This window comes from Eretmochelys imbricata, chromosome 7, assembly GCF_965152235.1.
Source record: "Eretmochelys imbricata isolate rEreImb1 chromosome 7, rEreImb1.hap1, whole genome shotgun sequence".
Lineage (NCBI taxonomy): Eukaryota > Metazoa > Chordata > Testudines > Cheloniidae > Eretmochelys > Eretmochelys imbricata.
This window is the reverse complement of record NC_135578.1, coordinates 72613320-72628257: the sequence shown is the minus strand read 5'-3', so window position 1 is coordinate 72628257 and position 14938 is coordinate 72613320. Positions and strand designations below refer to the sequence as shown.

Below are 14938 nucleotides of genomic sequence, written 5' to 3'. Positions count from 1 at the left end.
ATGACCAAGTGCCTAGAAAACTGAGACAGCAGTGCCTATCTAAGGCTGTAAAGATTTACTTGTGTGTGTAACTTGAAGCACAGGAGGCATCCCATTGCATTAACTGGGACTCTTCACATTCTTAAAGTTAAGTATATGCTTAAGCACTTTGCTGAATTGGGTTCGGTGGTTCACAAACTATCACTAGGTCACTAGTGGTCTGCAGAGAGCAGGCAGGCTAGATGTTTTGGGATTGTCATCTACAGATGTTAAACTGCATCAAAAATAGCTAAAGCAATATTCTTTATTAATATGGCTTTTCAGTCTAATTAATTGCTAGAGCTGCCACTGGGAGGTTATTCAGTGGGGAGGGAGGAGGTGGCCCTGCTATCATGTCTATGAGGGGAGATAGAGCATGAGACATTTATCACACAGAAGAAACTTAATAAAATTCCATTTCTCTGAATTCTATGTGATGCTTTAAGTAATCAAAAACCAAATATGTCTAGAAAGGAACGTGCTGGTAAATCTAAGAGTGCTATGTTAAACACACGCAACAGAATTTACATGCACACAAATCACAGATCAGGCAGTAATTGATGGTCCACTGTATCTGTGGAAAAATGTTGACTAATGAACAATGGCACACTTCAAGTTTTAAATATTAGAAATCCACCCATGGTTGTTCCAGGTGGGCTACGTTTCACTATAGAGCCCTGCAGCAGTTCAAACCACACTCTCTCCTCCTTCTTCAGCTCTGCCATAGCAAAAGTGGTCTCAGAGCTTCCAGTTGACTCCTGAGTACTTGACAGAGTCATTCTGTTCCCATGGCTAAAAACCAGCTGGCCTAGTGCAGGTCCTGCACTAAACTTCACATTGATGACAAACATGTAGACACCATTTTGAGGTGCTTTGAAGTAGCCCTGTTCGGGGAAATAGCTGTTACCATAATTAAGGTATGTTTCATTAAATCTCAATGCTTTTATTTCATCCCATTCTTCAGAGAATCCAACGTAGAATGCCACTGATGAATCTAGAACAACACAGGGAGAGGAACAGTTTTAACAATACAGCAACTCTTTCTGTGCTTGCTCCCCATAGGTAGGTAGTGGAATAAAGCTTGTAATTATGATTGCCACATATATATTTGTGTTAACTTACCTTATTAAATGTAAATATTTAAAATAAGATTGTGCTCACAATGGGAATCAAAATGGCTCAACAGTATTATATCTATATCTGCTTCCTTTGGGTCTTAGGAATCATCTCCGTTTGATTTAATGAGGCACCATGTTCTAGTGGGTAGGGCACTGGACTAGTGGGTCACAAGACCTAGGTTCTATTCTTGGGTCTGCTGTGAAACTTTTGGCAAGTCACTTTACCTCTCTGCATCTCTGCTTCCACTCCTACTCTTTGTCTCTGTTTCAACTGTGTGCTCATTGTGTGTTTATACAATGCCTGGCACAGTAAGGCCCCAATCTTGGTTGAGGCTTCTAGATGTTACTGTAAAACAAATAACTAGTTTTTTGCTACCATCAGCATTGCTGAGCCGATCTAGCTACAAGAGCAAGAGAAATGCTGGTCTCCCCCATGAAATCTGTTAATCTGTATGGTATAGAGTAGAAGTACATAAAAAGACCAGAGTTCATGGGGGAGACCAGGAACAGTCAGCATGGATTCACCAAGGGCAAGTCATGCCTGACTAACCTGATTGCCTTCTATAATGAGATAACTGACTCTGTGGACATGGGGAAAGCGGTGGACATAATATATCTTGACTTTAGCAAAGCTTTTGATACAGTCTCCCACAGTATTCTTGCCAGCAAGTTTAAAAAGTATGGATTGGATGAATGGACTATAAGGTGGATAGAAAGCTGGCTAGATCATCAGGTAGTGATCAACGGCTTGATGTCTAGTTGGCACCCAGCATCAAGCGGAGTGCCCCAGGGGTTGGTCCTGGGGCTGGTTTTGTTCAACATTTTCATTAATGATCTGGATGATGGGATGGATGTCATCCACGAACTTGCGGAGAGTGCAACTAAGCTTGGGTGAGAGGTAGATATGCTGGAGGGTAGGGATAGGGTCCAGAGTGACCTAGAGAAATTGGAGGATTGGGCTAAAAGAAATCTGATGAGGTTCAACAAGGACAAGTGCAGAGTCCTGCACTTAAGATGGAAGAATCCCATGTGTTGCTACAGGCTGGGGACCAACTGGCTAAGTGGCAGTTCTGAAGAAAAGGACCTGGGGATTACAGTGGACGAGAAGCTGGATATGTGCCCTTGTTGCCAAGAAAGCTAACAGCGTATTGGGTTGCATTAGTAGAGCATTGCCAGCAGATCGACGGAAGTGATTATTCCCCTCTATTTGGCACTGGTGAGGCCACATCTGGAGTATTGTGTCCAGTTTTGGACCCCCCCACTGCAGAAAGGATGTGGACAAATTGGAGAGTCCAGCAGAGGGCAATGAAAATGATTGGGGACTGGGGCACATGACTTATGAGGAGCGGCTGAGGGAACTCGACTTATTTAATCTGCAGAAGGGAAGAGTGGGGGGGATTTGATAGCAGCCTTCAACTACCTGAAGGGGGGTTCCAAAGAGGATGGAGCTAGGCTGTTCAGTGGTGGCAGATGACAAAACAAGAAGCAATGGTCTCAAGTCGCAGTGGGGGAGGCCTAGATTGGATATGAGGAAAAGCTATTTCACTAGGAGGGTGGTGAAGCACTGGAATGCGTTACCTAGGGAGGTGGTGGAATCTCCGTCCTTAGAGGTTTTTAAGGCCCGGCTTGACAAAGCCCTGGCTGAGATGATTTAGTTGGGATTGGCCCTGCTTTGAGCAGGGGGTTGGACTAGATGACTTCCTGAGGTCTCTTCCAACCCTAATCTTCTGTGATTCTATATACATGCAATAGGTGTTTCCATAATTCTAGATAAAATAATGCCAAACCATATATCTTAAAGCAGTGCCTTATTTTAAGTCTTTTCTTGTAAAAGATTATCAAATTAAAGCAGGGAGTTTGTATTACCTTTGTATATGGCAGTGGTGAGACCATTTCTGGAATACAGTCTCCAGTTCTGGTGTCCACACGTTAAAAAGGATGTTTTAAAAAATTGAAAAATATTCAGAAAAGACACAAGAATAATCTGAGGTCTGGAAAACGTGCTTTGCGGTAAAAGACTTCAGAAGCACAATCTCTGTAGTTTATCAAAAAGAAGTTTAAGAAATGACTTGAAGATGGTCTGACTACATAAACAGGGAAAAGATTTCTGATGGTGATCTTTAGTTTAGCAGATAAAGGAATAACAAGATTAAATAGATGGAAGCCGAATTCAGACTGGAAATAAGGTACACATTTTTAACAGTGAGGGTAATTAATCATTAGAATAATTTACCTAGGGATCTGACGGACTCTCCATCAAGATTTGGATGTCTTTTTAAAAGATATACTCTAGCTCAATCAAAAGTTTCTAGTCTTGATTCAGGCACTACTGGGCAAAATTCTATGGTCTATGCTATGCAAAAGGTTAGACTAAATTATCAGAAATGGTCCCTTCTGGGCTCAGTCTATGAATCTTTAAAGAAATTCTTCTTACCAGCAGAGGGCACTGCAGTGAGGCATGATAGAAAGGAACTTACAGAATCAGTGCCAAAAGCAGTCAGTAAACAACACATTTTAAGTGACAAGAATCTTAGGTCCCATTCAGAGCTTGTCTACATGGGGAGAAACAGGGAAGTTTTGGTGAATCAACTAGAGGTATGAAATTAAAACACATAAAGTACAGCATATTAAACATATGCTTCCTTTGGACCCAAGCTTTTCCACTTTGCTTACTCAAGTTACCCAATTAAGTTAATGTGCCTGTTCCTGTTAGCAAGATGAACAGGATTTGGCCCTTTCTGTTCCTCCCAAACTCAAATAATGATGGAGACTGAGCCAATGCTTGGAGACCCAGCAGCCTCATCCTGACTCAGAACAAAAAAAAAATTAAGTAATCATCAGCAATTGCAAGCAAAACATGGAGCTTTTAAAATGTTAAGGGCCAGTTACCCAGCTATTGTAAATCTGTAACTCCACTGACTTTATACCAGCCACTTCATACCAGCCACTGACTTTATACCAGCCAAGGAGCCAAATGCAATGTCAAATCTTGGATTGTACTGAGTCACTGACCAGCTCCCACACTATATATACCATGCACCTGAAGTGTGCTGTGAGGCTCAGAAACAAGCTACAGCATGGGGAGGGGGAGAACGTACCTTTTTCCAAAAGCTCAGCCACTAGTTTATTTCTTCCATTTATAGTTTGCATGTGTTCTCTGTTCTCAGCAGTCTGTTTCTTGTCTCTCCCTTTTTGCTTCTCATGACCTTTTTGCTGCCTCCTCATCTTTTTGGTCATCATTGACTGAATCTTTGTAATGTCCAGACTTATGTTTGAGGCAACTAATTCTTCACTCCTTCCAAATAGTTTTTGAAAAATCTGTAGATGGTCCTCAAAACTCTGTTTGGTGATTGCTAAATCTGCCCTCAGAATCTTCACTGAAATGCTGAGTGGTTCCACTAGATTTACTACAGTATGATTGCAGCAGTTATTGTTATCGTCCCTCCATGACTGATGCCTCTTAATGTCCATACTTAGATGTTTGATCTCTTTTTTTAGAGTCATGATATCATTATATGCTGGATTATTCACACTGTCATCCCTGGAAGCCTCATGGTTAGGCTCCATATGTTCTACATTGCTGTGTGGGCTCCTGACTTCCTCCAGAGTGTGTTTTGTTTGCTTTTTATGTTCGGGATGTTCAGGGACATTCTGAATATCATGGTTACTCTCACGACCCATCTCCAGGAAATTAAATCTTTTTGTAAGGTATTCTAAAGTCACATTTTGCTCTTTGAGTTTATCTGAGGTGTGTCTGAGAGCTTCTTGCAGTTGAGCTACTGATGATATTAAGGTGTTAGGGTTTTCTTCAGACAAGACCTCCATAATTTCTGCTCCCAACAAGGCCTCTAGTGCTGTTTCATGCCGCATTGCATCTTCCAAAAGAGAATTGAAAGAGCTATTGAGATACTTGATGTGGCCGTGAATTTCCTCATCTTTCTTCTTCAGGAAGCCAATATCTTCTGACAAAATCTTAATCTGTGATTTAAGATGAGACATGCTGTCCATCAGTTGTCTGCTTTGGTCTTGTTGATAACCAAGAGACTGATGGATAGAATGAATAGCCGTGGACAGCTCTTCAATTTCACTCCTCAAGAGATCCTTGGAAGACGTCTCAAGGTGTTGCACTTCCTTTAAGTTTAGCTGGATATTCTCTAGGGAATGGGTGATATTCTTTTGATCTTCTTCCAGTATGTCAATGTCAGAAGATATTTTCTCACAATTGCACTCTCTCATGTACTTCAATAGATCCCAGTGGCTTTCTTGAAGATTTGAGAGGGTATAGTTCAGCTCCAATATCTGTCTTTGCAGAGATTCTTTGTTCTCTTCAATAATAAGTGATTTCTCCATTAAGGCTACTCTAAACTCCTCTGATTCATGCTTTGACTTGGCTTTTAAATCCTTAACCCATTTATCTAAAACAGTAATATCCTCAAAGGCCACATCTGACTCCATGTACAGTTCTTTAAGCTGCTTTGCATGCCCTATCAAGGTCTCATTGAGTTGCCTGATGGATAGCCAGGTAGCTTCATCTTTGTTGCCACAATATAAAGAGAGTCCTGTTAAGTTTCTGTTCAAAGTCTCAAGTTCATCTTCAAGGTTTTCTTTTTCTTGTTTCATGTCTGTCATGCTACTATTCAAAGCTAATAAATGGGACTGCTGTATCTTATGATACCTCTTAAGCTTCATATCAGTATCTGCCTTGATCATGGTGAGATTATAGTGAATGATAGTCTGCTGCATGTGTAGATGATTGCCTATTTCGCTTTTCAGCTGGTCCACTCTCACTACATTTTCTTGAATTTTTGATTCAAACTTAGTTCCTAGCTCCTGGAATTCCTTCTTGGGCACGGTGCTTTCTTGGAATTTCTCTATGCTTTTTTGGTTGGCCTCCACATCCTTGGACAAGTTTCTTACCATGCTGGAGAGGTTCTGTAAGCTTTTATTGAAGCTTGCCCACATTGGGTTAAAATGTTCCCTCAGGAAACTCTCCACATGGGGAAACAACATTTGCTGAAGGAGCCTTTCAGGCAGTTCTGTAACACAGAATTAAATTGTACAACACACAATCTAAGAAAAATATTCCTATAAAACTAAAAGGGAATATTTAAATGACATTTTGGGAAAATAAACCTTTCCAGGCTGGGACCAGATTTGGACAAGTACCTCCAGGTCACTGGCTAAGTGTTTTTCTGTGGTGACTGCCACAATATCCCCCCAAAATCTAAACTTTCCTTTAAAAGAGAATTAAGCTTGTAATACTTATGTCTAAAGCTGTGAGTCTGTCACAGAGGTCAAGGATTCTGTGACTTTCTCAGACTTCCACGACTTTTGCAGTGGCTAGTGCAGCTGACTGGAAGCAGCTCAGGCAGCCCCATGGCCAGCTGCACTGACCACTGCAGGGGCAGTCTTGGGCCACTGTGTCCCCCCCTTCCCCCCGCAGCAGCAGGATTTTGGGAGTAGGATGGGGCTCAGGGCTGGGGCAGGAGCTTGGGGTGAGAGATGGGGTGAGGGTTATGCACGGCACTTATGTCGGGGGGCTCCCTGAAAGTGGCACCATGTCTGGTGGGGGCAGTGTGCGGATCCCCCTGGCTGTGCCTCCACCTAGGAGTCGAGGGACATGTCAGTGCTTCCGGGGAACCATGTGGACCTGGGTAGGGAGCTTGCTTGCCCTACCAATCCTGACCCTCAGTACCAAGTGAGAGTCCCTGACCACCCTCCCCCTCAGAGCATTCGCAGCACCCCTGGCTAACCCCTACCCGAGAGCACCCTAGTTTTAGTTAGGGGTATATAGTACAAGTCATGAACAGGTCACGGACTGTGAATTTTTGTTTACTGCCCATGACTTTTACTAAAAATACCCGTGACTAAAACATAGCCTTACTTATGGTTGGAAAAATAATCTTCTCATTTAAACTGAGCATAAGTCAATACAGTGTTGTCTTTCTGAGCCTGCAGCCACTTTGAAACAATAGCTCTGAGAAGTGTGAAGTGCCCCTGTTCATCTAAGAAGCATGTTAACTCTGAATTTATGATGATAATTTCTCAACTGGCCATTTTAGCAATGCCCCCACAAGTTACTATGTGTATCCCACAATTCCATAATGCCTTCCCCTCTGATACTTACCATGCAACTATATCAAATACAAAATTATACAACACACTGAAATCTGAAAATTTAGGGACAGAATAACCTAAAATGACTTTAATAACAAACACAAAGGGATACTCAAACTTAAATATTACACTGGGCCTAGGCAGCATCTGCAAAGTTACCTATAACGGTATGTGATATCTTCTCTGTACTTGATGGTAACCAACTCAAACACTGATCCTTTCTCATTAAGGAACCAGGTTCTCAGAACCCATGGTTCACTAGTAGGCCAAATTCAGCAGTGAAAAGTATGTATGGAGTACAGGCTGGTTTGGAGAATTCAGACACTCACTCTTATGTAACTTCCACCAATCTTGAATTCAGTATAATGTGTGTGCAATGGCTGTGCAAAAACTTACACAATAAAGGGAGGAAGGTGAAGGGCACAACGGGAAAAGAAATTAACAAGTAAATGTAAGGAGCCTGCTTTCTCTTACACAGTGAATTGCTTTTCCTGATACTCATTCTTCAGCCATTGTGGCATGTAAATTATATTAAGTTATGCCAAATAAATTCAATTTAAACTATGCTATGGTTTACACCCACTTTACACCCCAATTTGTCACAGGGTAATTTGACTCAGCGACTTCCAGGGGAATTGCTCTCATTTACCCCATATCTGGATTTGGCTCACTCTAAGCAAGTCCATTTTTTAATCAGAGGTGTGATTGCAGCATATGTAGATATACCTTTATATATAGATATATAGTATACCTTTTTAGTGACCTTTGATCTAACTAGCACAAGTACCATTAGCAATGAAACTGTGGACAAACCTGCCCGGGACATTGGGTCTGTACTCAAGCATCTAGTCTGTGCCGCCAAAACTTCACTGCTATAGTTTGAGATAGTTCAATCAAAGCTAACACAAGTATGTCTCCACATGCTGCAATCATATCTCTGGAGTGCAGATACATCCTAAAAATTGAAGTAAAGCCCTACAGAATACCAGGTTCTAGTTTCTAGATTTTCTTTCTGGTATATATGAATCTACAATGCCAGCTTGAACACTGATGTATCTGTGCCAATCCTCTCACCAGATTTACTCAGGTTCAGTTTTAACGTCATGGTGGTAATGTTGTTTTCAAGTAGATTCTGTAAATCTCCGGCTGACTGATGAATATCATTCTGAAGATCTTCCAGAAGTCCCTTATGATGCTGAATAGTTTTCATAATTTCTTTTGCCTGCAGTGATGTCAACACTAATTGCAAAATGAAAGAAAGTGATCAGCCACACAATATCCAGCAATCAACAGTGTGAAAAGTGCACCCCAACCGGGTGCAGGCTCTGTACCAACTCCTGTATTCCTTACTCACCGAGTAAAGATTTAATTCATCCTTGAGTCTTCCAGTGACTCTATAAACAAAAGGCTTTTGGGGACATGACATATAAGCTCACGTAAACGTGTAGTCCCAGTTATTTCAATGGGTGTATTATAATGACAGCCCTCTGCCACACCATAAGCATCTCTTGCAGAATAAGAGCTTTCAAGTCAGTTGCCTAAGGTTACAGCTACACTGCAACTGGACGATGTGATTCCCAGCTCAGGAAGATGTATATGGTCAAGCTAGCACACTAAAATAACAGTATGGCCACAGCTTCACAGGCAGCAGCTCAATCTAGGTGCCCATGCTATCACAGCCATGCTGCTATTTTAACATACTAGTTCAAGCAGGGATAGTGTATGTATGTCTATCCAAGCTGGGAATCACACCACCTAACTGCAGTGCCAGATGTACCCTAAAAGGAAAGCAAAGTTGGTCTACCTACAAATCACACATAATTGGAGAGCTGGTTGGGAATTTTTTGACAAAAAACAGTTTTTAATTGGGAATGTTTCTCAGGTCCAAGATAGAATTTCTGGTCAAAACTGGAGGGCGGGGGGAAGAGAATAGAAGAGCTGCTTGGCCAGGATTTGAACCTGGGTCTTCCACATCCTAGCTTAGAACCCTAACCATCAGGCTACTGGCTATTCAAGGATGGGGGTGGGGAGGTTTTTTCCCAAAAAATATCAAAAGGTCTTTGTTTCATCCCACTGCAGAACAGGAACTTTTTTTAAATCGTGAAAATTTTCATGGGAGAGGAGAAAATATTTTCAATCCAGCTCTATTTGACTTCACCTTCATTAAAAATATTTTATACTCTCAACTCTCCTTGCAGCAGCTATTTATGCAAGCTGAGCTCAGTGTCGGAGAGAGGACAGTGCCTTCCAAGGCTGTAACATTGCCCTAAAGCTAGCTGTTAGGAGATATTTAATAGCACTTAAAAACTGCACCATTTCCCAGAGGCACAAGGAACCAGTACATGTGGTCAGACTGACAGGACAGAGTACTGAGGTAGGGCTCTACAGCACTAAGTCCATAGTAATGCCAACAGAGCCTTGGGCAGGTCTATTTTATTAATGACTAAAATACCATTTTGATGGGTTGTTTTTCTGATAAGTATTCTGAGCGATAGGTTTCCACTTCTTGACAATGGTAGAATTCACCTTGGAGGATGAGCAATTTCATGTTAAAATCCCCAAAACAGTGAAAGAATTAACTGTTTGTATTAGTTGGTAATCTCATCTCATTTGATACAAAGTTGTAGCATGGTTACTTTAATTTCCCTGGGTATTCTTGTATTACAAGTCAGTCTAGGGCAGCCAGAGACCAAAAAGACAGTTAGCACTTCAGGACAGGTATGTAGGAGGGATAGCTCAGTGGTTTGAGCATTGGCCTGCTAAACCCAGGGTTGTGAGTTCAATCCTTGAGGGGGCCATTTGGGATCTGGGGCAAAAATTGGGGATTGGTCCTGCTTTGAGCAGGGGTTGGACTAGATGACCTCCTGAGGTCCCTTCCAACCCTGATATTCTATGATTTGTACAGCGCCAAAGTCTATGGGAGCTGCCTGGTGTTCAGTACATTTTAAAAAAGCAGGCTACTTATTTAGGTGCCTACCTATTGGCAAAGGAGTCTAACGGGGTACCCAATTTTGAAAATCTGGGTCACTTTGTCTCAAGCTTGGCAGGATCCTGTGTCAAACTTACAGGCTCACAAAAGGGGATTCCCTTACACTGAAGGGTCGGGGAGCATCTTATACTGAACAAACGATCTCTTCTTCCATGATCATTTGTAGAAATGTTATACAGGGTTAACACAAACAAGATGTATACACTTAAAGAATTCTCACCAACTGAAGGGGAAAGGCTTTCCCAAAGCAAGCAAATTCACTATATAGACAGCTATTGTCCACACAGAGCATGTATACAGCTGCTGAAAAGTCCTTCCTCTCATTGTATACATCTGTTTTTATGAGATTAAAGAGATGAAGTGAAGCAGTGAGTTAAGTTCAGGAACATACTTTTGCTTGAGAATGCTTCTCCATCTTCCAGTCCTTCTGTATGATTAGCTGGCAGTGGAACAAAATTGGGATCTGCAATTGAGATTTGATAAATTGCATATTAATGGCACAGCCTGTTTTCCCCCTTCTGTAAGTTGTTTCACACAAGTCAACTACTCAAAACAGAAAGGATCTCTTTTCATTTTATACATATAGAAGCTGACCTTCAGCTGGTGTAATTATGACAGCACTGTTAAAGGCAATGAAGCTATGTCAATTTACATGTTAAGGATCTGCCCCTTGTTTTCTGTGTTAATTAAATTCCACCTCTACCATGAAGCATTCCAGATATTAAACTATTCTGTCTACCCACTTGCCCAGTTACTGCACTCATCTTTGTAATATCACACGTCAGTCTGTATTGCTTTTTAATTGCTTGTACATTTAAATCCCATCCCAACCACACCCATATGAATAAAGACTCCAAGGTCAGACCTTTGGATTACAAGTTCCTCAGGGCAGTGAATCTTTTCCTGGACTGGAACAGTTACCTATTTTACAGTGCCACAAGCTTATAGCATTGCTTAAATAATAATAAAACCTCAGTGGATCTATTCTATTCATGATTTATTGACCTTTAAGAAATGAGCTAGGAAGGACTGTACACGGTTAACATTTAGTTCAAAAGCTTAGGTTGAAAATTGGACCTGCCTTATACATTTTAACAGTTTTGGAGGGAATGTCTGTGTGTTCTACATATATTTAAAATTTTTAAATCCCTACAAATTACTAGTATTTTTGTGGCTTCCACCAAATCTCTGCAAATTCCTTTTTATGACTACAGTTAACTAAAAATCCCTGCACAGTGTTGCTATCAGCTGTGACAGACCCAGACCAGTGGGGTACAGGAGTCTGGTAAAAGGCAAATATACTGGCTACTGATGAAAAGTTTTCTGTTGCCTGAGTGACCAGAGCAGGGGTTCCCCTAGAGGAACCAGGAACCTGCTAGAACCAATTAAGACAGGCAAGCTAATTAAGACACCTGAAGCCAATTAAGAACTTACTAGAATCAATTATGCCAGGCAGGCTAATCAGGAAACCTGGTTTAAAAAGGACCTCCTATCAGTTAGTTGGGGAAGGGGACATGCAAGGAGCAGGGAGTGAGAAGGCATGCTGCTGGAGGACTGAGGAGTACAAGTGTGATCAGGCTTCAAGAGGAAGATCCTGCAGTGAGGATAAAGAAGGTGCTGGGGGGAAGGCAATGGGGAAGTAGCCCAGGGAGTTGTAGCTGTCATGCAGCTGATACAGGAGACATTGTAGACAGCTGCTATCCACAGGGCCCTGAGCTGGAACCCGGTGTAGAGGGCGGACCCGGGTTCCCCCCACCCTCGCAACTCCTGATCAGACACAGGAGGAGTTGACCTGGTCTGTGAGAAACACCAGAAGGGAAGGTCTAATTTGGAAAGGGATCTGGCCTGTCCCCAACCCACTAGGTGGGACACAGAGACTGCAGGGATTGTTTTCCGTTTCCCCCATGCTGGCCAGTGATGAGGTTAGCTGAGTGAACGGCAGGTTTGAGCCTCTAGCAGAAATGGCCAAACTGAGAGCTGCCGTGAATCTCTGAGGCAAGCAAATCTGCCAAAAAAAAAAAAGCAGGATCCACCAAGGCAGAGGAGGAACTTTGTCACACTGGTGCCAGGAGTGGGATCTGGTGCACCACGTGGCGGAAGAAGGAGGGTGTTTAGGAAAAAAAAAAAAAAAAAAAGGCATCTGCAGCTGTCTGAAAAGACCTACCCCAAGAAAAGAAACCCTTCAAACAGGTGAGGGCGTCTCCCGCTTTAACGCCAGACCAGACGAATGAGGTGTCTGAGATGATCTTCTGGAACCAAGATGTGTTCTCGACAAAACTGGGTCGAACAACTGAGACATATCACCACATCGTCACGAACCCTGGGGCCAGAATAACAATAAGGCCCTACCAGGTGCCAGCAGCCAAAAGAGAGGAAATAAAAGCAGAAGTAAAAAAAATGCTGGAGTTGGGGATCAGTGAAGAATCCCACAGTCAGTGGTCCAGCCCAATCATGTTAGTGCCCAAACCTGATGGCACCACAAGGTTTTGCAATGACTTCCAGCAACTAAACGAAGTATCCCAGTTCAATGCGTACCCCATACCTTGCATAGATAAACTAGTAGACTGTATGGGCAATGCCCGGTACTTGACTACCCTAGACTTGACAAAGGGGTACTGGCAGATTCCCCTTGCTGAAGAAGCAAAAGAAAAGACTGCGTTCTCTACACCAGAAAGTCTTTTCCAATATACTGTCCTTCCTTTTTGGACTACATGGGGCCCCAGCTACCTTCCAGCACCTCGAGGACAAGCTATTACGCCCCCAGAATCATTATGCTGCTGCCTACCTGGATGATGTGTTTCAGAGTAACAGCCGTGTTAGTCTGTATTCACAAAAAGAAAAGGAGTACTTGTGGAACCTTAGAGACTAACCAATTTATTTGAGCATAAGCTTTCGTGAGCTACAGCTCACTTCATCGGATGCATACTGTGGAAATATGCATCCGATGAAGTGAGCTGTAGCTCACAAAAGCTTATGCTCAAATAAATTGGTTAGTCTCTAAGGTGCCACTGGATGATGTGGTCATTCATACCCCAGACTGGGAAACCCACCTAGAGAAGGTGGAAGCAGTCCTCGATACCTTCAGGAGAGCTGGCCTTACAGCAAACCCTGCCAAGCGTGCCGTAGGGTTTACAGGGGCCAAATATTTTGGCTACATTGTGGGAAAAGGTCTGGTAAAACCCAGCTGAATAAGTTAGAGGCCATCCAAAATTGGTCCCGACCAAGTCGCAAGAAACAAGTCCGGGCATTCCTAGGTGTGGTGGAGTATTACCGACTATTTATCCCACACTTTCCCACAAGGGCAAGCCCTCTGACAGACCTAGTGAAGGCCTGTGGACCTGATCTGGTGAGATGGTCTGACGCAGCAGAGAGAGCATTCACAGACCTACAGACTGCCCTCTGCAGTAACCCCATACTGATAGCCCCAGATTTCACCAAGGAATTTATCCTGCAGATGGATGCATCAGAAGTAGGGTTGCGGGCTGTCCTACCACAGATGGTCAGGGAGGAGGAACACTCAATTCTCTACCTCAGTAGGAAACTCCTTCCAAGGGAACAAAAATATGCAGTGGTGGAGAGAGTGTGCCTTGCTGTAAAATGGGCCATGGAAACGTTGCGCTACTACCTACTTGGGGGCAGATTTGTCCTCGTGACCGACCATGCCCCTCTTCAATGGATGCAGCGGAATAAGGAGAAGCACGCAAGGGTGACCAGGTGGTTCTTATCCCTCCAACCTTTCCAGTTCCATGTGCAACACGGAGCAGGGAGCCATCACAGCAACGCTGATGGCTTGTCACATGTGCACTGTCTGGCATCCCAAGCTTCCCAACCCCTTGGTGTTGAGCAGTGGGGAGGGATATCTGACAGACCCAGACCAGTGGGATACAGGAGTCTGGTAGAAGGCAAATATACTGGCCACTGGATGAATAGTTTTCTGTTCCCTGAGTGACTAGAGCAGGGGCTGCCCTAGAGGAGTCAAGAACCTGCTAGAACCAATTAAGACAGACAAGCTAATTAAGACACCTGGAGCCAATTAAGAACTTACTAGAATCAATTATGCCAGGCAGGCTAATCAGGACACCTGGTTTAAAAAGGACCTCCCATCAGTTAGTGGTAGGGGTGCGCAAGGAGCAGGGAGTGAGAAGGCGTGCTGCTGGAGGAGTGAAGAGTTCAAGCGTGACCAGGCTTCAGGAGGAAGATCCTGCAGTGAGGGTAAAGAAGGTGCTGGGGGAAGGCCATGGGGAAGTAGCCCAGGGAGTTGTAGCTGTCATGCAGCTGATACAGGAGACATTGTAGACAGCTGCTATCCACAGGGCCCTGGGCTGGAACCCGGTGTAGAGGGTGGGCCCGGGTTCCCCCCACCCCCACAACTCCTGATCGGACACAGGAGGAGTTGACCTGGTCTGTGAGAAGCACCAGAAGGGAAGGTCTAATTTGGAAAGGGATCTGGCCTGTCCCCAACCCACTAGGTGGGACACAGAGACTGCAGGGATTGTTCTCTGTTTCCCCCATGCTGGCCAGTGATGCGGTTAGCTGAGTAAATGGCAGGTTTGAGCCTCTAGCAGAAGTGGCCAGACTGAGGGCTGCCATGAACCTCTGAGGCAAGCATATCCGCCAAAAAAAAAAACAAAAAATGCAGGACCCACCAAGGCAGAGGAGGAACTTTGTCACATAGCCATAATACTGTTGTGCAAAT

At 43.4% G+C, this 14938-nt stretch overlaps 1 protein-coding gene across 1 annotated transcript in view; it reads right to left on the bottom strand.

Annotated features, from left to right (window-relative positions):
• Positions 1–629: 629 nt before the first annotated feature.
• The window catches only part of MMRN2 (multimerin 2), a 50959-nt gene continuing 36650 nt past the window's right edge, over positions 630–14938 (bottom strand). The window contains exons 4-7 of the mRNA XM_077823292.1: positions 10634–10705; positions 8328–8492; positions 4235–6172; positions 630–1012 (exon numbers count right to left, since the gene is read on the bottom strand). Coding sequence (XP_077679418.1) covers positions 630–1012; positions 4235–6172; positions 8328–8492; positions 10634–10705 — 2558 coding nt within the window. The remainder of the gene's footprint in view (positions 1013–4234; positions 6173–8327; positions 8493–10633; positions 10706–14938) is intronic.